General features: G+C 46.5%; 3 protein-coding genes across 5 annotated transcripts; 1 reads left to right on the top strand and 2 right to left on the bottom strand.

Moving 5' to 3' along the window:
- Window positions 1–1,137: 1,137 nt before the first annotated feature.
- On the bottom strand, window positions 1,138–2,432 carry Hypk (huntingtin interacting protein K). 2 transcript variants are annotated; one of them, XM_052183408.1, is made up of 4 exons: window positions 2,184–2,394; window positions 1,768–1,823; window positions 1,428–1,479; window positions 1,138–1,295 (listed from the first exon to the last, which is right to left on the bottom strand). In XM_052183408.1, the coding sequence occupies exons 1-4, from the start codon at window positions 2,367–2,369 to the stop codon at window positions 1,200–1,202; spliced, it is 390 nt and encodes a 129-aa protein (XP_052039368.1). In that variant the 5' UTR covers window positions 2,370–2,394; the 3' UTR covers window positions 1,138–1,199. The 2 variants fall into 2 exon arrangements, with proteins under 2 accessions (XP_052039368.1, XP_052039369.1); XM_052183409.1 differs by lacking the exons at window positions 1,138–1,295; window positions 1,768–1,823 and having other exon boundaries at window positions 1,420–1,479; window positions 2,184–2,432.
- Window positions 2,433–2,447: 15 nt separating this feature from the next.
- Serinc4 (serine incorporator 4) lies at window positions 2,448–8,135 on the top strand. The gene is given in 15 exon segments (XM_052183412.1): window positions 2,448–3,036; window positions 3,354–3,394; window positions 3,396–3,516; window positions 3,670–3,848; window positions 4,243–4,295; window positions 4,298–4,321; window positions 4,557–4,649; window positions 5,433–5,477; window positions 5,480–5,686; window positions 5,788–5,917; window positions 6,243–6,306; window positions 6,308–6,316; window positions 6,733–6,816; window positions 6,931–7,037; window positions 7,217–8,135. Coding segments are annotated over 15 exon segments (1,413 nt in total). The 5' UTR covers window positions 2,448–2,934; the 3' UTR covers window positions 7,371–8,135.
- A 140-nt stretch (window positions 8,136–8,275) lies between these two features.
- Window positions 8,276–9,998, bottom strand: Serf2 (small EDRK-rich factor 2). 2 transcript variants are annotated; one of them, XM_052183406.1, is made up of 3 exons: window positions 9,891–9,998; window positions 9,247–9,355; window positions 8,276–8,640 (listed from the first exon to the last, which is right to left on the bottom strand). In XM_052183406.1, exons 1-3 carry the CDS (start codon window positions 9,895–9,897, stop codon window positions 8,355–8,357), a joined length of 402 nt encoding a protein of 133 aa, XP_052039366.1. In that variant the 5' UTR covers window positions 9,898–9,998; the 3' UTR covers window positions 8,276–8,354. The 2 variants fall into 2 exon arrangements, with proteins under 2 accessions (XP_052039366.1, XP_052039367.1); XM_052183407.1 differs by having other exon boundaries at window positions 8,465–8,617; window positions 9,891–9,997.
- Window positions 9,999–20,070: the final 10,072 nt, after the last annotated feature.

Here is a 20,070-nt window from a genome sequence, read left to right as displayed (position 1 = left end):
GACAGCGTTTGAGGCCAATCTGGTCTATATAGTGATTTCTAGGACAGCCTGGGTTACAGAGAAACCCTGTCTCAAAAAGATGAAAGACAAATAAGACCCACTCATAGGCTATCAACAAACCACCTATAACTGCATAAACATTAAAGGTGTAAAAAATTACTAAGAAATCATAAAGGTGAGCACTGAGCCCGATGGAGGGACTGCACAGACGCTGGGGCAATGGGTTACAAGACTAGCTTCAGTTACAACTCAATCCCACGGCAAACAAAGGTCTCCTGTGAATTGGTTTCAGTATGCATTCCTACCCACATATGGGCTCGTGAGACTCTGAAGTCGGTCGTCATTCCCTTAGTCACTCTACGTTTGTGTTCCAGTGCTATGCCCTCACAAAGCTGCAAGTCCTGATTAGACGAAGCTTGTCGTCTCAGCACAGCTCCCCCTTTGTAGGGTTTCAGGAACATCCCACCACCCCTGGGTTTTTAGAGTTACTGGGAATCCAAACTCATTTTGCTTTTGAGGCAGTTATTTACTGAGTCATCGCTCTAGCTCTAATCCAACATTTTGATGATCTAGGTCCCCATTTCTAGAACCTAATATTTTCGTTGCTTTTAAATGAGGTTGGTAACTTAAAAGCCCCCAAATAGGTGCTAGTCTTTTGATATTCATAAGCTAGCCTTAAGAGTTGGTAAAGGTAGCTGAAGCAGCTCTCAAGTTAGAGAGGGGATCTGAGTTTGGAAACAGCCTGGCTTATACAGAAAGAACAGATCTGAGGCAACAGATGCATTTGGATCTTTGGCAGAGGATCCAGATGTACTCTATATTGCCAAGGCGCTCGTCAGATGAGTAAGACTAACATACCACCTAGTATCTGCTGTGTAGAGCTGGTGAGATGACTTAGTGGAAAAGGACAAGAATTTGATTCAAACATGAATTCGATTCCCATATGGTAGTTGTTTTAAACACTATGTCAGTAGAATACCCACACACGCACACACACACAATAAGAGCCTGTATTTGAACATTAGGTACTTCTTTATACTGATTGTTCATGCAGTTTCATCAAGGTCCAACATAGAAACTGACAAAAAATAGAATATATAATGCATTTGATCTAAGATAAAACTTAGAGAAAAAAACCCCAGCAAAACAGTGTACTTTATTTCAGTAAATCAGTCCAGAATGCCTAAAAAAGCACATTGTCAGTTGGTCAGGGCAATAAGAGCCTCCACCACATTGCCCATGTGTTCCCTCAAGCTCCTTTCTGCTGCTGCTCGAGAGATCTCCATTTCTGTCATCTGCAAAAGGGGAAACCACGTCACCGAAGCCTCTTCTCAGGCATAAATTTATCAACAAACTTTTCCACTTGTTTCAGGAACCCAAATTAGGTAGAACTTCTCTTGGGAATCCATTAAAGCATTACTACTCACTATCAACTCCAGGTCTTCCTTCTTGATAGTGACCTTCGCCAGTTCCTTCTCCCTGTAAATATATATACATTTGCTTTCATTCTTTCCCTCTGCTATAAACTCCCAGAAGGAACATTCCCAGCTACACACTGAAAATGGGTGGAACAAGGTTTACTGAAAAGAGCAAATAAATGCGCCAACTCTTTCCCCTGGGGGTTTGACAGTAACGTATCCAGGAACCTTTCTTTCCACTAACAAAGTTGTAACCCCTAGATCTATAGGAATTGGTTAAAGACTTAACACTTTTTCCCCTGGAGAACGAGGATCGACTGGTAGTGCTGGCGGTGTGCTTTAAACTTACCGCTCCTGTTTGGCCTTTTGCTCTCTGGACCGTCTGTCTCCAATGACGGACATAGCCTGTAGAAAACACGAATCTAGTTACCTACCACCGTGCGACCCAAATTTTTTTCCGATCTAAAACGCAATACCAAAAATAAACACCACGTGGTTCTTCAGGTATTCACAACTACTAGTGTTCTCAGGACCAAAGGACTACGCTTAATTTCATGCACTTGAGATACATTTAGGCCCTATCTCTATCAAATTCTTAAGCAAACAGCAGACTGGGCGAGTGCTATTGCTTAGCGCCACCCTACTGCCAAATCCCACTGTAGCTATCAGCGGTCCTGGAGCCCCAGTGAGCAGCAAACCAGTCTGCCTCACCTCCCTCCCGCCCCATTCTCAACCCCTCTCATACAAGCTCCCAGTCAACCTCACCGTCTCAAGATTCGAACTCTGGATCTCCTTCTCCTCCGCATAGTCGGTAACCCGCTCTAGGTCAGCAGCACCACTGTCATGTTTCCTTGGCTTCTCGGGAGGACGCTCCGGGCCGCTGGTCTCTGTCTCTAACTCGAGCTCCACGTCTCCCTCGGTCGCCATTTCGATCTCACCGCGCCGCCGCATAGGCTGCCGCTTCACAACTTCCGGCAACCCTCAGCTTCCGCCCACATAAGGGGCGGGGTAGGCGCTGGACCACACCTTTGTGCCTATCTTGAGAAGCTTCAACTAGGAAAGAGGTTCGCTTTTGACTTTCTCCCCAGCTTGTTTTCTGAAGTCTCCTTCGACTATCTGTTCACTACCCACACCACCCAAACGCACCATATCCCTAAGAGCAATCCCTTCACACACACACACACACACACACGCGGAATTCTGTCCAATCAAGGCGGCTAATCCTAAATCAATTAAAAACCCTAATCCCCAGACCAGATAGGCCAGCTGCTCTTAATCTCAGAAAACAGTCCGAATGATCCTGAATACAAAGCCTGGTGAAGGCATCTTCATAAGAGTATTTGCATCCACCACTTCCCGGTAATCTGTATTCATTTTATAACATGTCCATACTGCCGCCTTTAAAACGAATGATTAGGCCAGCAAAGTGACAGTCCAATGGGCGAAAATCCTGAGAAACGGCTGTTCCTCATCAGTTTTTCCAATACTGGATCTACATCTAATCTCTGGGCCAAAAATGAAAGGTGTTAAAGTCGTCACAGGCCGGCACACCACCCAGGACCTTGCACAGCAGCACGGTGGAGTCAGTGATGTCGTGGAGAAAATCCCCTTCAATCAGGTGAGATGTTTGAGAAGAGACTTGAAAATGCCCTTAAGCAAGAGATAGCTAAAAAAACTAGGAGTTGGGAAGAGTAACCTGGTTCTTTGCCTGAATAATAGGTAAACATCTCATCCCACATTCCCACTCATTATTAGGAAAAAGTGGTTCAAGAATACACTAAAGTTTAAAGTTCTTGCAATGAAAATCTTACTAATGCTTTGTGGAAGGTAATCCTAAGTGGCTCATAACCGGACAGTAGGATAGTTTAGGAACTTGACCTTTGGCTAATCTCCTTTGAAAAACTACATTGCTCCCTACATCTGCTCTATCCCCAGGTGTCCTGCTGCGGCCCTGTTTCTTGGACCAGTGGTTGCCACTCTGACAGAGTCTACCTGTAGCCGCCTGCTCTACATCCTTCTCCACGTGGGGGCCTCGGCAATCTGCTGCCTTCTGTTGTCAAGGACAGCGGTAGAAAGGGTCTGGGGCAAAGCATATGGGGTAAGTGGACTGGGGCTGCAACATGTGGAAAATAAACATTTAAGATTTGAATTAGGAACAAGGAGCAAAGGAGTCAACCTTCCAGTGAAAAGTTGAGACCTGCCCGTATATTGTGGCTTGCCCTGACTTTTCTCACAACCAAACTCCCTGCAGATACCGATGCCCTCAATGCTATGTGCCCACCTGTTTGGCAACTCTGACTGTCCAGTGCTCAGTGGGTCTGGGGCTGTGTATGGAGTATGTGCAGGAACTGCCACCTTCCACCTGCTGTAGGCTGTGCTGCTAGCCTGCCTCCACTCCCCTACCAGCCCTCAGGCACAGCTGCAGAACTGGTTTGTGTGTAATTTTTTGGATAGGGATGGGACAGAGGGAAGTAGACACAAGCTGGCTAAAAGAAACTCTAGGACAGCAGGGCGGTGGTGGCGCACACCTGTAATCTCAGCACTTGGGAGGCAGAGGCAGGCAGATTTCTGAGTTCGAGGCCAGCCTGATCTACAGAGTGAGTTCCAGGACAGCCAGGGCTACACAGAGAAACCCTGTGGGGGTTGGGAGTGGGTGAAGAAACTCTAGGATAGTTTCTGGGCTGGGCAAAGGCCACTAGATGACTGTGGCATGAGTTTGAACTTGGACTACAATGGGACTTGGGGCTGATTCCACCTGCCACTTTTTCTCCCCATCCCCCCTTGCCTTTTCTCCTCAATCTGATGTTCTCTCTACCCTAACTAGCTTCTGGAGCCTCACGCTGTTGTTCCTGTCAGGTCTCTGTACCGTTGCCTTCTGTACCCTGATGAGCATCTCTTCCCTGGTGCTCTTCATCTTACACCGTCATCAGCAAGAGGAGGCTATTAAGAGCAGGAAGCTTGACTTATATTACACACCTGTAATCCCAGCATTCAGGAGAGTGGAGCAGGATTGAGTCTGAGACCTGCCTAGGCTATGAAGCCTTTTAATCAAAAGGCGTGCGCGGGTTGGAGAGATATATATACTGATATATCATGACCAGCCAGAGCTAAAAGTTCCCAATGGTGCCTGTCTTACAGCCTGGCATTATATTGGCATCTGTGGAGGCTTCACATTCATCCTATTACAGCTGGTGCTTATCACAGCCTTTGCCCAGTCCTGGAACAAGAATTGTTAAGGATGGGCTGGAGAGATGACTCAGAGGTTAAGAGCACTGCATGCTCTTTCAGAGGTCCTGAGTTCAATTCCTAACAACCACATGGTGGCTCACAACCATGTGTGATACACACACACACACACACACAAACTGGTAAACACATAACCCTAAAGGCTCCCTCCTCCCAAGGAGGTTGACAGACATTACTCAATACAGAAAGGCTGGGCAAAGGCCATAGCAGGTACTGCTCCCATGGCCTCCCAAGGAACAATATCAAAATGCTTAGGAAATCAGATATTAATGACATTTACTTGTGATCCCAGCACTGAGGAGGTAGAAACAGGAGGGCCAATAATTCAAGGCCACAAAAACACAAGCAGGGTAGGGAGTTCAAGTCAGCCTCTTAAAACACAAACAGGTAATCAAGAATGGTGATAATACCCATAATCTCAATACTCAGGATGCTGAGGCAAAAGTTCAAGGCCAGTCTGAAGTGTATGGTAAAATCCTGTCAAAAAATGAACAACAAAGCCGGGCAGTGGTGGTGCACTCCTTTAATCCCAGCACTTGGGAGGCAGAGGCAGGCGGATTTCTGAGTTAGAGGCCAGCCTGGTCTACAGAGTAAAGTTCCAGGACAGCCAGGGCTACACAGAGAAACCCTGTCTCGAAAAACCAAAAAAAAGAAAAAAAAGTAAATTAAAAAAAATTTAAAAACCAGCAAAAAGCTAAAGAATGTACTGTGTGGACCAGTGGGCTAATCAGTCATGGGTTAAAGTTCTAATCCCTTAACTACTCTTTAGGCTGACTGGTGCAGCTCAAGACTGTAGCTGGTTCCTAGGTGTTCCTAGGTAAGTACCTTGATTGCTTTTGTCACTCTCCCCCAAAGGATGGGGGAGGACAAAAGTGCATGTGGAAGTAGTACTAACTCCGTTCCTGCCAACTAACCCCTGTTCTCCCTAGAGCAACCAAATTCTGGCCTTCTACAAGCCGCTATTATCAGCTGCTACATCATGTATCTGACCTTCTCTGCACTGTCCAGCCGTCCCCCAGAGACAAGTGAGGACCCAGACTGCCAGTATAGTGCTGAAGACCTTTTCTGTTCCATCTAAATGCCCAGCTTTCTTCATAACCCTGTTCGTTCTCTTGCCCCTCGGCAATAACCTCTCAAGGACAGAATCACACCTTGTGCCTGCCTAGCCCGAATAAAATGGAACTACAAATACTGGATACCTCAGTAGCAGTGCTTAGTGCTGGCATCATGTAAGCTTGTGTGCTCTTTGCTTGGTATGTAAAGATGCCAACGGGAAGTGTGAGTGGATGCCCAGGACTCACTGAAGAATGTCCAGGGCTGTGGTTTATTTAAAGTGTAGAGCAAGTCTAGAACCAGAAAAGCTCCCCAAGAACAGGGACAATTTCTAAGAATAGCACTTTGTCAGATGATCTGTATGAGATGACGGAGGCAGGAGAGAATGTGAGTTTGAAATGCACAGACTTTAGGGGCCTCTGGGAGCACAATACCCTCTGAGAGGAGGCCAAACTGGACTAGTTGATGGTAAATGCTACCAATCTTTCATATTTGGCGCAAAGTTAAAAAAAATTTCTTTCACAGCAACGAGGCTTCCTACCTAGCAGAGTTTTTTGGACTCTTGTGGATCATCAAGGTTTCCAAGTATTGAGTTCCAGGTGGGCATCAAGAGCTCAAAACCCCCAACACCCCTCCCCAGAACACAGAGACACACATCCTACCAACTTCTACCCAGAATGCTCAGATTCTAGCTGCTGTTTCCTTTTATTGAGTACCCACAATGTGCTAGGCACTGTGCTAGATACTTTACATACATAGTCTCATTTAATTTAATCCTCACAACAACCCTGTGAGGTAGGTATTTGCTCCATTTCACAAATGGAGGAATTGAGGCACAAAAGATTAAACATCTTACCAAAGTTTGCATAGCCAGTTATATGCTGGAGCAAGAATTTGAACCCAGGTGTGCCTCCACTTCTTACACAAGGCCAATCTTTTCAAAGAGGAGATTTTCTAAATTAGTACCCTCACACTGTCTTGAAGTCATTTCACAACACCTTGCCTTGTTTTACAGAAGCCCTCAGTCTGTTTCTGCTGCCCGCACACAGTGGAACCAGAGGATGGTGAGTCACGTGAACAATCTAGCCAGCTGAACCCTGTAAAGGGCCAGAGCCCTCCAGAGCCTTCCCACGAGCTAGGGGAGGGGAGTGCCAGCAGCACTGCTTCCCACCCGCGCGGCTCTCTCTAGGGTGAAGAAGCAGGGCCAGGCCAGGCTGCTCCGGGGCAAAGCCAGCATCTTTCCTACAGCTACTCTGGCTTCCACTTCGCCTTCTTCCTCCCTTCGCTCTATGTCATGGTTACCCTTACCAACTGGTTCAGGTAGGATGAAAGCAAACCTAAGAGACTCTCTAGAAAACCTAGCTATTTTAAGCAAACACTTTAAGGCCATTCCAAAAGTTCTTGGGAGAGACACACAAGGATCTGTCCTGGTTATGAGAAAGCAGGGGAGTTCAAACACCAAGGCCCTGCATCATCTCTAATCACCTTTGGTTTCACAGCTATGAGGAAGCAGAACTGGAGAAGACCTTCACTAAGAGTAGCTGGACTACCTTCTGGGTCAAAGTTGCCTCGTGCTGGGCCTGTGTACTCCTCTATCTGGGGCTGCTCCTGGCACCACTGGTGGCTCCCCACTCAGAATCACCAGCACCCTAGAATTTTTAGGCAACACTGCCATGGCTTCAGTACTGCCACAGAAAAACTGGCTCCTGATCTACATTAACCACTGGGAGACACTTTTACACTCGTAATCTTAGCTCCAAGAGCCGTCCAGCCAATACCTCAAGGACAAATGAACAGTTATCACTGTTCAAGCTCATTAAGTATCTAAATTGGAAGAAGTAGATGAACTAGTGGCTTCATTAAAGCTCAAGACTCGTACTCCCAGGAAGTGAACCCAGGGGCCTTACCTGATCCTAGCAGCGTGGCACAAGCCCCTTCCTGGTTCCTGAGCTGGAGAAAGGGTCAGGGAAACACCTACAGAGACTCAAGACGTGGGTCTGCTCTTAGCAATCAAAAGGAAACAAGTGGCTCAGCCCAGAGCAGAGGTTGAAGCCCAGACCACAGAGCAAACCAGGAAGAAAGGAGCAGAGCCTACCACGGGTTTTAATCCTGATCTTGAAGTCAGAGGGAATGGAAGACAAAAACCACCCAAAACAGAAAAGAATGAACATAGAGAGCAGCGGACCACCGGAAGTCGGTGAGCAGCAGGATTTTTTTCCAGCCAACTTTCAAGCAAACAAAGAATGAGGAAGAGACAAACTTGGGTCTTAGATCCTTCCCCTCTTATGACCCTCATGACCATCCTGGGGATAGTGCTCAAGGTCACTGTGGGGGACAGAAATCACAGAAGTCTGTATAGTTCTTAAGAGGACTCCCCTGCCATATAACTGGAGTGCTTTTCTGGTTGCAATAGTTAAAATAAAGGTTTCTTCTGTGACGTTTGCCTTATGAAGTCTACAAATCATAATCTCTTAGGTGCCTAACAGAACTCCCCTTTAGTAGGAAAGGGCAGTCACTCCTCCATCCCCATTCCCCCAATCCCCAGTCAAACCAGGCGCTCAAGGAATTACAAAGCTACTTTTAATACTTTGGGGTGTGCCCCACAGGAATAAAAAACACTGGGAAGGGGTAACCCCCTCACCCCCAGGAATGGCCCAGAGGGAGAGAGGCTACCTGAGGGGAAGGAAGCACAAAAGGAACCCGCTGCAGACTCAGGGCAAGGGGAATGCCATCGGTGCTGGGACCTGTGAGCACTACAGGAAGAAACTCGAGCATGGTGGGACTGGCTCCAGGCACACAGGCGTAGGGCAAGAGGGTTGGACGCGAAGCCACAAAGCTACTTGGGTTCCTCCTTCTTCTCGTTTGCCTTTTTCTGCTTCTGCTGCATGATCTCCGAGTCCCTGGGGGTAGAGATGATGGGGCACTGGGAGGTACCAGAGGGCAAAAAGGACAAGATGCAGGGGGATGAAGGGTACAGAGGATAAGATGGAAGTGGATGGGACAAAGTTCAGCATATGGCTGCTATATTCCCACCCTAGGAGAACAAGAGGAATAGAGCTAAGGGTCAAAAGGCAATCAGTCTCCATATGGCTGTTGCCCAAGGGGTCAGAAGTCGGGCCACTCAGGTCCAAGGCTCTCTATTCTGTACTAAGTACCACACCCCAACAACACTAGTGAGAAAGTTGGGAGAAGGGAGGAGATACAAGCAGCAAGGAGGGTCAAAAGTACTGGGCCATCAAAACAACTACACCTGTAATGTGACGCTCCTGACCCTTAAGGTCAGAAGCAGGGCCCGCAGAAATCAGCCTGCGGACAGGGACCCGCCCCAGTCCCTTCCTGTATGGCTGTGACCTAACAATTTAGAGTGGGGAGGAAATAAAACCCCAGCGGAAGCAATGCACTCTGCCCCTCACATCTAACCTCGACTCGAACCCTGCAATAGTTCTCTTTCCTGGTACACCCCTCGCTCTCACCCAGGTCTCCCCGTCCAGTCCCGGCCCGACCCTTCCTTTCCCCTCCCTGGGGCTACCTCTGCTTGCGGGCGGCAGCAGAAAGCCCATCGTCTCGGCGCTTTCCCTTAACCGAGTCGCTCTGCTTCTTCATGTTCTTCTGGCGGGCGAGCTCTCGCTGGTTACCGCCTAATAAGAGAAGGTAAAAAGTGAGACGCCGGGGCCGCTCCACGTACACACCAGCGCCCCTCCTCCCGCAACTGGGACCCGACTGTCCCCCGCCGCGGCGCCGACCCCATCGCGGGGCTTCGGCTGCCGGGGTGTGGCAGCCGCCCCGGAGCAGGTTAACTTGGGGGTGCGGGAGGACGGTGCGGTCGAGACTGCTGGCGGCGCGCGTCAAGTTTGGGGCGGCGCGGGGGCCCAGGCAGCTGCTGCGGCGTGTAGGAAGCCCCGGGGCCTCATGGGCACGCGCTGGGGCCCACCGCCCGGGGCACCCGGCTTCCCCGGCGCGGAAAGCCGGCGGCGGCCCGCGCCCAACACAGGGGTCTCCCCAAGTGGCGGCGTGCAAGAGGGCTGCGCTTCCGGCTGAGCGGGAGGCAGCCGGAGAGCTCTCCCCAAAGAACCTTCCGCCGGGGAAGCTGAGGGGCCGCACACGCCGGCGCCCGGCCGCGCGGGTAACGAGAGCGGAAAGAAAAGGGAGAGAAGGAAAGGTCCCAGCACTCACGGGTCATGGCGACGGCAGCGGCTCCAACCTGCCTCCGTTGCGTCCCCTCGTTCGGGCCGACGTTGCAGGCCCCGCCCCCTTCGCGCGACGCTACCAAGTCGTCTTCTTCCTCCCGCCCCTTCACGCCCGGGCGCCCGCTCTCATTGGGCAGAGGGAAACACGTGGAGTGCGGTGCCACGCGCCAGTCCCGCAGGGCGAGGAGCCGAGCTTCGCGGGCGGAGCGCCTGGCACGGGGCGGGGCTTCCCCGGAGCGCTGGGTCCAGCCTGGAGAAACTAGGCCGGGTCACGTGGGCGGTGGGGTGGAGGGGTGCGGCTGGCGATGTGGCGCTCCGTCGGGGCCGAGCACGTGACCGGGCAAAGTGACCTCATGTGGGACAGTTTAGGGTACTGACTGACAAAGTCGCCCCGAAGGAACGCGGGGGCGGGGCGGGGACCGGGTGAGGGCGGGATTTCCTAGGTCGTTCATCCGGTTATGAGCTATCAGTTCTCTGGAGCTAAACTTAGTGCTGTTACCCCGTCCCGGAGCCTCTTTAGCCGAACACTTGCCACAGTTGTCTGAAAACATGCACAGACAATTAGGAAGCCCCTTTCCACATTCCCCGCCCCTGATCGCAGCCAGTTTTAGTGTGTCATAAAGTGATCCTGCAATCATTTCCCAAGAGCTGGAGTCCAGAGCTCCTGCATGATCATCTCCACTACTGAACTGTACTTCCAGACTGCCCAAGGAAACTTTGAATGTGCCTTGGGGGTGACGAAGCATACCGGCATCTGACTGTGGAGTTACTTCAGGAATCGAGATTAGGAATGCTCGTATTTTGTTAATCTGCATCTCTCTCTTTCTCTAGACCGCGTCTACATTGTACCATTTCCCCCAAACCTTACATTTGATTTGTAAGAGAAATCAGACTGGTAACTAAATCTTTCTCACTTTTGGTTGCTGTTTCACAGATGCGTGCCCGTAGAAGAAATTAATTAAGCCTTCCCTCCCGCGCCAGGTCCAGGATAAGAAGAATTCTGCTAAGCTATCATGAAACAACCCCAACATGAATCAGAACAGTAGGATTAGTTCCTTGCTGGTCAGGCACAAGAAATCCTGAGTTGAGGCACTTTCTCCTGTCTAGTACCTACACTAAGCAGCTGTATTCAGAGACTTCTCTCTATTCTTTCACAGGAGTCGCCTAAGACCGTTGAAAAACACAGATATTTACACTATGATTCATAACAGTAGAAAAATTACAGTTATGAAATAGCAATAAAATAATTCTATGGTTGGGGGCTCACCACAACATAAGGAACTATATTAAAGGGACGCAGAACTGGTCCCGTGAACCCTCAGAAGACGGCAGGTGTGGTGGTGTGTATCTGCCACTCCTAGAGTAAGAAGGGAAATAGAGATGGGAGAATTTTCTGGAAGTTCATGAAACAATTAGCCTGGTATACAAAGCAATCCAATAAAAACAATGACCAACCCTGCCTCAGAAAGATAAAAGACTGAAAGTTGTCCCCTAAAGACACACAGACAAGGGTGAAGGAAATGAATTTAAATGAATGGTGGTAAATTTTGATGGTACGGGACTGGAGAGATGGCTCAGCAGCTAAGAGCACCGACTGCTCTTCCGGAGGTCCTGAGTTCAAATCCCAGCAACAAGGTGGCTCACAACCATCTGTAATGAGATCTGACCCCTCTTCTGGTGTGTCTGAAGACAGCTACCATGTACTTACATATAATAATAAATAAATCTTTAAAAAAAATTTTGATGGTACTATAAACAAATGCCTATCTCAGAATCAAGATGAGGTTAAGGCGTCAAACTAGCTTTATGTAGAGCAGATGGGAAACAAAAAACACAAAACAAAAATATCATTACCATCTTCAATTTTTTCCTAAGTCCAGTCCCACTTGAACTATTAATATTTTTAGGGCCGGGTGTGGTGGCACACGCCTGTAATCCCAGCACTTCGGAGGCAGAGGCAGGCAGATTTCTGAGTTCAAGGTCAGCCTGATCTACAGAGTGAGTTCCAGGACAGCCAGGGCTACACAGAGAAAACCTGTCTCAAAAAACCAAATATATTAAGATTTTTTTTTCAAAAATAGGTGTGTATGTTTGTGGTGTGGGTTTGTGTAGTACCCATGAAGGCTAGAAAAGTGTTAGACAGCTTCAAGCCAGAGTAGTTATGGGTGGATATGAACCACACAGTATGCCTGCTGAGAACCAACCCCAGCCCCTCTGCTGGAATATTCAATCCTCTTAAACACACTGAGTCTTCTCTACAGATCCTACTATTAATGGTAATATGTTTCTGCCAGTTCTTTCCTCTCCCCTTCCACCTCCTTGACTAACTGCCCACTGAAGATTAACCAAGGGTGTTTTTGTTTTGTTTTGGGGGTTGAGTTTCCTTTTTCTTCCCCCCCCCCTTTTTTTATTTGTTTGTTTTTGTTTTGTTTTTTGGTATTTTGTTTTATTGAGACCAGGTTTCTCTGTGTAACAGCCTGGCTGTCCTGGAACTCAGTTTGTAAAACAGGCTGGCCTCAAACTCACAGAGATCCACCTGCCTCTGCCTCCTCAGTGCTGGGATTACAAGCATGTCCCACCATGCCTGGCTAGATGAATAGGTTTAATCATGGAATCACACACCTTAAATTACTTTATTTACTTTCGAGACAAGGTTCATATATAGCCCAGAGTGACATGGATCTAGCTATGTACTAAAGAATGATCTGAACCTTCTGACCTCATTTTATGGTCAGTTTTATTCCTTGCTGGGGATCAACACCAGTGTCTCATGCACACTGCAAAATCACTCTACAGAGCTACATTTCTAGCACCCCCCAACTTTTGGGGTTTTTTGTTTTGTTTCATTTTTTGGGAGTGTTTTTTTTTGTTTGTTTTTTTGTGGGGTTTTTTTTGGGGGGGGGGGCCGTCAAGACAGGGTTTCTCTGTATAGCCATGGCTGTTCTGGAACTCGCTTTGTAGACCAGGCTGACCTCGAACTCAGAAATCCGCCTGCCTCTGCCTCCCAGAGTGCTGGGATTACAGGTGTGTGCCACCACCACCCGGCTTTCCACATTTATTTTTAAGTGATAAAAGTGAAAATCAAAAAACTCAAAAGAAGAAAAAACAAGCAGGGCGGTGGTGGCACACGCCTGTAATCCCAGCACTCTGGGAGGCAGAGGCAGGTGGATTTCTGAGTTCGAGGCCAGCCTGGTCTACAGAGTGAATTCCAGGACAGCCAGGGCTATACAGAGAAACCCTGTCTCAAAAAAACCAAATCCAAAAAAAAAAAAAAAAAACCAACCACAATAAAAATCAGCCAAGCCTGTATGTCTACAAAGCAGAGGTAGGACTATTGCAAGCTCAAAGTCTACAAATGGTAAAGAATAAGGTCAAGCCATCCAACTTAGTGACACCTGTCTTAAAGGGACAGAAAGAAGGTTTGAGAGCCAGGCGTGGTGGCGCACACCTGTAATCCCAGCACTTGGGAGGCAGAGGCAGGCGGATTTCTGAGTTGAGGCCAACCTGGTCTACAGAGTGAGTTCCAGGACAGCCAGGGCTACACAGAGAAACCGTCTTGAGAAACCAAAAAAAAAAAAAAAAAAAAAAAAAGGTTTGAAATGTAGCTTCTCCTAGAAAGCTTGTCTAGCATGCATGAGGTCAAAGGTTCAGTTCCCACTATTTAAAAAAAAAAAAAAAAGGCCAGGCATTGGTGGTTAGACACCTTTGATCCCAGCACTGGGGAGGCAGAGGCAGCAGGATCTTTGTGAGTTTGAGGCCAGCTTGGTCTGCAGAGTGAGTTCAGAACAACCAGGTCTATAAAGAAAAACCCTGTCTTGGAAAAAAAAAAAACTAACAACTAAACAAAAACTCCAAATCAAACCAAACCAAAATCTAGCACAATAAAAAGCCTTGTGTGATGCCCATAAGAAGCCTTGTGTGATGGGGCATAGCCAGCTATGGGGGAGGCAGAGGCAGGCAGATCAATGTGTTGGAGGCCAGCCTTGTCTACAAAGCAACTTCCAGGCTAGTCACAACTACATGACCCTGTCTCAATGAAAAGTTCATGGACTATCATGTGACATTTTCATATATGTGTGTATTGGATTTATTTCATTTTGGTGTTCAAAAGTTTTATTTAGCCGGGCAGTGGTGGCACACGCCTGTAATCCCAGCACTTGGGAGGCAGAAGCAGGTGGATTTCTGAGTTTGAGGCCAGCCTGGTCTACAGAGTAAGTTCCAGGACAGCCAGGGCTACACAGAGAAACCCTGTCTCGAAAAACCAAACCAAAACAAACCAAACCAAAACAAAACAAAACAAAAAAGTTTTCTTTATATCTTTTATTTAAAATTAATATGAACAACCAGGGTGATACAGAGAAACTTTGTCTCGAAAAACCAATAAATAAATAAATAAATAGATAAATGGATAAATAAATAAAATTAATATGAAAGGCTTGATACAGTGGCAAACATGCCATCTTTAATTCCTGAAAATTGACCTCTGACCTCCACACATGTTATGGTGCATGTTCATACACACAATAAATATAATCTTAAATATGCTACAGAACAAAAAGACTATTTCCCTCTCTTTCACTTTATATGTGTACTTACATAGATACATGCAAATTGATTATGACAATTGCCTGTAAGAAAAACCATATTCTATACAAGGGTGATATTCAAAACATTTCTCAGGGTGCAGAGCACAAGCCCACTGACCCATCCAAACAGATGTCAGTATAATTTGAATGAAGATGAAGCAATGTTACTTGTGTCAGTACATAGTAACAACTGAATTGTTGCTTCTATGCTGGGAAGAAATGTGTGAGCTTCATAGGCCTTGATTTGGGCCAGTGAAGTCACTCATGTTGTAATGGAAGTAAAAAGATGGATGGAGAATTGGAACAGCCAAGAAGGGGCAGAAGAATCCTTCAGGAGAGGGAACAGCCAGCCTGTGAGAACCATCAGACCCTACTCCCTCAGGCCGCTGGCCCATCCAGAGTCATGGTTAGTGAGTGAGAACTAAGTTGGAACTAGGTCAAGGAGGCAAAAGGACAATCTTCACAATGATACCAAGGCAAGACTTAAGCAGAGGAACAGAGTTCATAAAAGCAAGGGAGTATGTTTCCATTAAAAAAAAAAAGTTTCATAGAAATGAAAATGCTCTTAGAGCAGGGAAAACAAGAAGGCATCCTGACAGCCATGGTGGGAACACTGTAGGAAAATTAGCAGCTCCACAGAGGATTCAGGGAGCCAGGCATAGTTGTTCACACCTGTAACTTTGCACTCGGAGACTGAGGCAGGAAAGTCAAGGGCAGCCTGGGCTACATAGTAAGACCCTGTTTCAAAAAAAGAGACCGGGTGGTGGTGGCACATGCCTTTAATCCCGGCACTTGGAAGGCAGAGACAGGCGGATTTCTGAGTTCGAGGCCAGTCTGGTCTTCAGAGTGAGTTCCAGGATAGCCAGGGCTACACAGAGAAACCCTGTCTCAAAAATAAAATAAAATAAAATAAAAAATAAATAAAAAATCAAACAAACAAACAACCCAAAAGAAACCAGGCAAGGTGGTATACACCCTTAATTCCAACACTAGGGTGGTGAGGCAGTTTATACTAGAGCTACTAGACCCTGTCTCAAAAACAGAGAAAGAGAGAGAGAGAGAGAATAGGAAGAAAAGAAAAAATAGTGATAGTGATTAAGTAAGAAGACCATAAAGTCCTTTTTTTTTTCCTGACTAATGCAAACACTGAAGTTTTTACAAAAATATCATTAGAGAGCAATGGGAGAAACTACACACATATTTGTTAGGCAGATTATTTACATTTGGGAGGACTAGATTCTTTAATTTTCTTCTCTGTGTTCCAGCACTTAGGACCGAGCCCAAGGCCTTTCAAAGCACTGGACCACTGAGCTATAGCACCAGGAATTTTACCTTTGTTTTGAGTAATGGGCTCTCCAAGTTGCTCAGAGAGAACTGTGGATCTTCTGTCTCAGCCTTCCAAGCACTAAGTTTACAGGGGTAACCCACTATGGTTGGCTTGACATCTCCATTCTTATTTTATCTTATTATTATTTAATAATTCATTTTATGTGTTTGAGTGTCTTATCTGCATATATGTGTACCAAATGAATGTCTGATGCCCAGAACTAGAAGTACTGGTAGTTGTATGACGTTTAAGACCCCATGTGTATGTTGGAGTTTAAACCTGGGTCCTCTGCAAAGGTATGCCTATAATCGCAACACTGGGGATGGCCCACACCTATAATCTAGGTACTCAGGAGGCAGAGATGGGTGAATCTCTGAGTTCCAGTGCTACAAATGGAGTCCCAGGACAGACAGGGTTACACGGAGAAACCATGTCTTGAAAAACCCAAACCAGCCAACCAACCAACCAACCAACCAAACCCCACTATCATACCAGTTTAAAAAGTACTGTACCTGGACCTTTTTGCATGCTCAACAGGCGCTGCATCAACTTAGCTACATCCCCAGCCTCAAACCAGGCTTCCCTCCCCTTCATTTCACCAAAAGTATTCTTTAGTTTTGTATGATACAGGGTTTTTCGATGAAGCCCTGACTATCCTTGAACTCACGCTATAGATTAAGCTGGCCTCAAATTCAAAGATCCGCTTTTTTTTAATATTTATTTATTATATGTAAGTACACTGTAGCTGTCTACAGACACTCCAGAAGAAGGCATCAGATCTCATTACAGATGGTTGTGAGCCACCATGTGGTTGCTGGGATTTGAACTCCGGATCTTCAGAAGAACAGTCAGTGCTCTTAACCACTGAGCCATCTCTCCAGCCCCAAAGATCCGCTTTACTGCCTCCTGAATGCTGGGATTAAAGGTGTGCCCCACCACAAAAGTATTCTTATCAGGTTTACTATAATGAACCCACATTTCTTTTTCTGTTCTCTTTTGTTTTGGAGATAAGTTGCCCAGCTTGCTACAGGTTGCCCAGGCCTGACTCAGTTTCCTAAATAAGTGGGATGGTCAGTATACTCCACCATAGCTGAATGCAAACTTGCCTTTCTACATTCAAGGATCTTTCTTTTTTGAGAGGGCTGTGATGGGATTTGAATGTGTGGTCTGTGCATGCTTTTTTGTTATTTTTTTTTGGATTTGATTTTTCTTTTTCTTTTTTTTTTTTAAAAAGATTTATTTATTATTATATCAAAGTACACTGTAGCTGTCTTCAGACACACCAGAAAAGGGTGTCAGATCTCATTACAGATGGTTGCCAGTCAGATCTCATTGTGAGCCACCATGTGGTTGCTGGGATTTGAACTTAGGACCTTTGGAAGAGCAGTCAGTGCTCTTAGCTACTGAGACAGGGTTTCTCTGTGTAGCCCTGGCTGTCCTGGAACTCACTTTGTAGACCAGGCTGGCCTTGAACTCAGAAATCTGCCTGCCTCTGCCTCCCAGAGTTCTGGGATTACAGGTGTGCGCCACCACCGCCCGGCTTGGGGCTTGGTCTGTGCACGCTAAGTGCCTGCCCTGCTCTGCAACACTTTATGACTACACAGTCCTTTCCCATCCCAGGCTCCCCCCATCCCTTTCCCACTCCCAAGCTCTCCTACCCTGCTTTCTTTTCCTTTCGTTCTGTGGCATTATCACCTTTTAACATGCACTGTATGTTATTGTTAAATTTTCTTTATTTCTCTCTCTCTCTCTCTCTTTGTTTGTTTTTGTTCAAGACAGGGTTTCTCTGTGTAGCTCTGGCTGTCCTGGAACTCACTCTGTTTACCAGGCTGGACTTGAACTCTGATATCCGCCTACCTCTGTCTCCCAAGTGCTGGGATTAAAGGCGTGCGCCACCACCGCCCGGCTTTTTTATTTCTCATATTAATTTTTAGTCTTTCCTTCCCTTCTAGAACTTAAGCTTTTCCAAAAAGAAGAAGAAGAAGAAAAAGAAGAAGAAGAAGAAGAAGAAGAAGAAGAAGAAGAAGAAGAAGAAGAAGAAGAAGAACAAGAAGAACAAGAAATCTGCTATTTGAGCTATCCCTGAGTTTCAGTAAGAGCCTGGTACTCAGGAAAATTTTGCTGAATGAATGAGTGCCTGAAAATGTGCATAATACCTATTGTGAACGTTGAATGACACGCAAGCAGTGGTCACCCCGCAAATGCTGGGCCCCATCACTGTCTTCCAACTACCCTCCTCAGTTACCTGCTATTCCATTTGCTCTTGAATTATTTATTGGCTTAATTGTTTTTAAAATGAGGTTAGGTTATCACTGTGTTGCCCAGTCTGTCTTGAACTACTGGCACAAGCCATCCTACTAATAGACACCACTGAGGCTTTCCCTACATTCGTGTGTGTATGTGTCTGTGTGTGTGTGTGTCTGCATGTCTGTGAGTGTTTGCGTGTGTGTCTGCATGTCTGTGTGTGTTTGCCTGTGTATGTTTGCATGTTTGTGTGTGTGTTTGCGTGTGTTTGCATGCTCACCTGTGTACTCTGGGGAAGCCAACCAAAAGCTTAATCATGCCTGCAGGCAAGGATTCTATCCACAAGCTTGATCCCCAGGCCCTGGTCTCTCTTTTGAGTTTAAACTCAGGAATGTCCTATAAAAGGTCCCAGCTACCATCTAAGAAAAGAAAGCCCAGGCCATCAGCTTTATGAATTACAACCACTAAACCAGGTGTGGTGACCCAAGCCTTTAATTCCAGCTTTTGGGAGGCAGAGGCAGGCAGATCCTTGAGTTTGAGGCCAGTCTGTTCTACAGAGTGAGTTCCCTGATTCTAAAATGAAGGAGAAGAAAAGAAGAAAAGGAAGAAGAAAGAAAGAAAAATAGAGGGTTATAACTACTTATAAAATTAATAAATTGTCTTCCACAAAAATAGAATGGTTCAATGGGTAGGTAAATGTATCTGTGGTTGCTGATGGCAACTTGTTGCCAAGATTTTAAAAATCAACATTACTGCAAATATTTCCCTATATATAGTACATGTTCTGAGTACATTGTTCAATGGGTTTTGACAAATATTTTGTTTGGGTTTTTTTTTTTTGTTGTTTTTTTTTCCTTGGTTTTTTGGATTTGGTTTTTTTGAGACAGGGTTTCTCTGGGTAGCCCTGGCTGTCCTGAACTCACTCTGTAGACCAGGCTGCCCTCGAACTCAGAAATCTGCCTGCCTCTGCCTCCCAGAGTGCTGGGATTACAGGTGGGTGCCATCACCGCCCGGCTGTGACAAATATTTTGTTTTGAGATGAACAGCATTAAAATCACTTGGAATCACACACACACACACACACACACATGTATGTATATATAATACATATGTATCTAATATATATGTATCTCATGTGTGTGTGTGTGCATTAACAGATCCCAGTTAGGAAAAAGAAGATAAGAGACTCTAAGAAACAACCAAATATGAACAAATAGAGACAGGAAACACTAGCCTGAAATTTGCCCTGGGGTCTCAGCAGCCATAGGATCTGTCCCTGCTCTACAACTTCCAGGCACCTTCTAGTCAAGTCAGGAGTAGAAGCTAACACTTATAATCCCTGCACTTGGAAAAATATAGGCAGAATAATTGCTAGTGAGTTCAGCTAGAGTGATCTACAGAGTGAATGAAAACCTGTCTAAATGAAACAACAAAAGAAAGAGGAGGGGAGAGAGCCTTCAGAAGGAGCCAGCTGTCGGTTTCGCCACTTTCCATTATGTTTATTAGGCTACGAAGTGACACCTGGGAGTGAGTGGTGGCTTTCTGCCTGCCCTGCGATTGTTTATTTAGTTATTATTTTATTATTTTTTATTTATATTTTTGCCACCAACTACGCCCCACATCCCCATCCACCGATAGGCTTGGCTCCAGTCCCAGACAGCCAGGCTTCCAAGTCTGCTGAGACACCCACCCACTTGGCCTTACAGCCTCACCAAGTCCCATTTAGAAACTAGATTGGGATTCGCCTCAGCAGCCGCAGCACCTAGGGCGGAAAAAGAAAAAGCATTGCACTGATCCCTCTTGGGGTCTGCCATCCTCTGGTTCCCTAGGAACTTCAGGGCCTCGGAGGCATAAATGACTCAATCGGCCAATCAACCAGCCTCGAAACCCTCCCCTGTGAGACTGAAACCCTCAAGTGGTTTCAGGTTCAGCTTTTACTTAAAAACCGCGATTTTGAATCCAGAATGGGGAAACTGAGGCAGAACAAGGGATTCTGGGTGACGGTCAGA

The sequence above is a fragment of the Apodemus sylvaticus genome, chromosome 5, assembly GCF_947179515.1.
Source record: "Apodemus sylvaticus chromosome 5, mApoSyl1.1, whole genome shotgun sequence".
In the NCBI taxonomy this organism is placed as follows: domain Eukaryota; kingdom Metazoa; phylum Chordata; class Mammalia; order Rodentia; family Muridae; genus Apodemus; species Apodemus sylvaticus.
The sequence above is the reverse complement of the archived record's forward strand: the minus strand, read 5'-3'. Positions and strand labels throughout refer to the sequence as shown.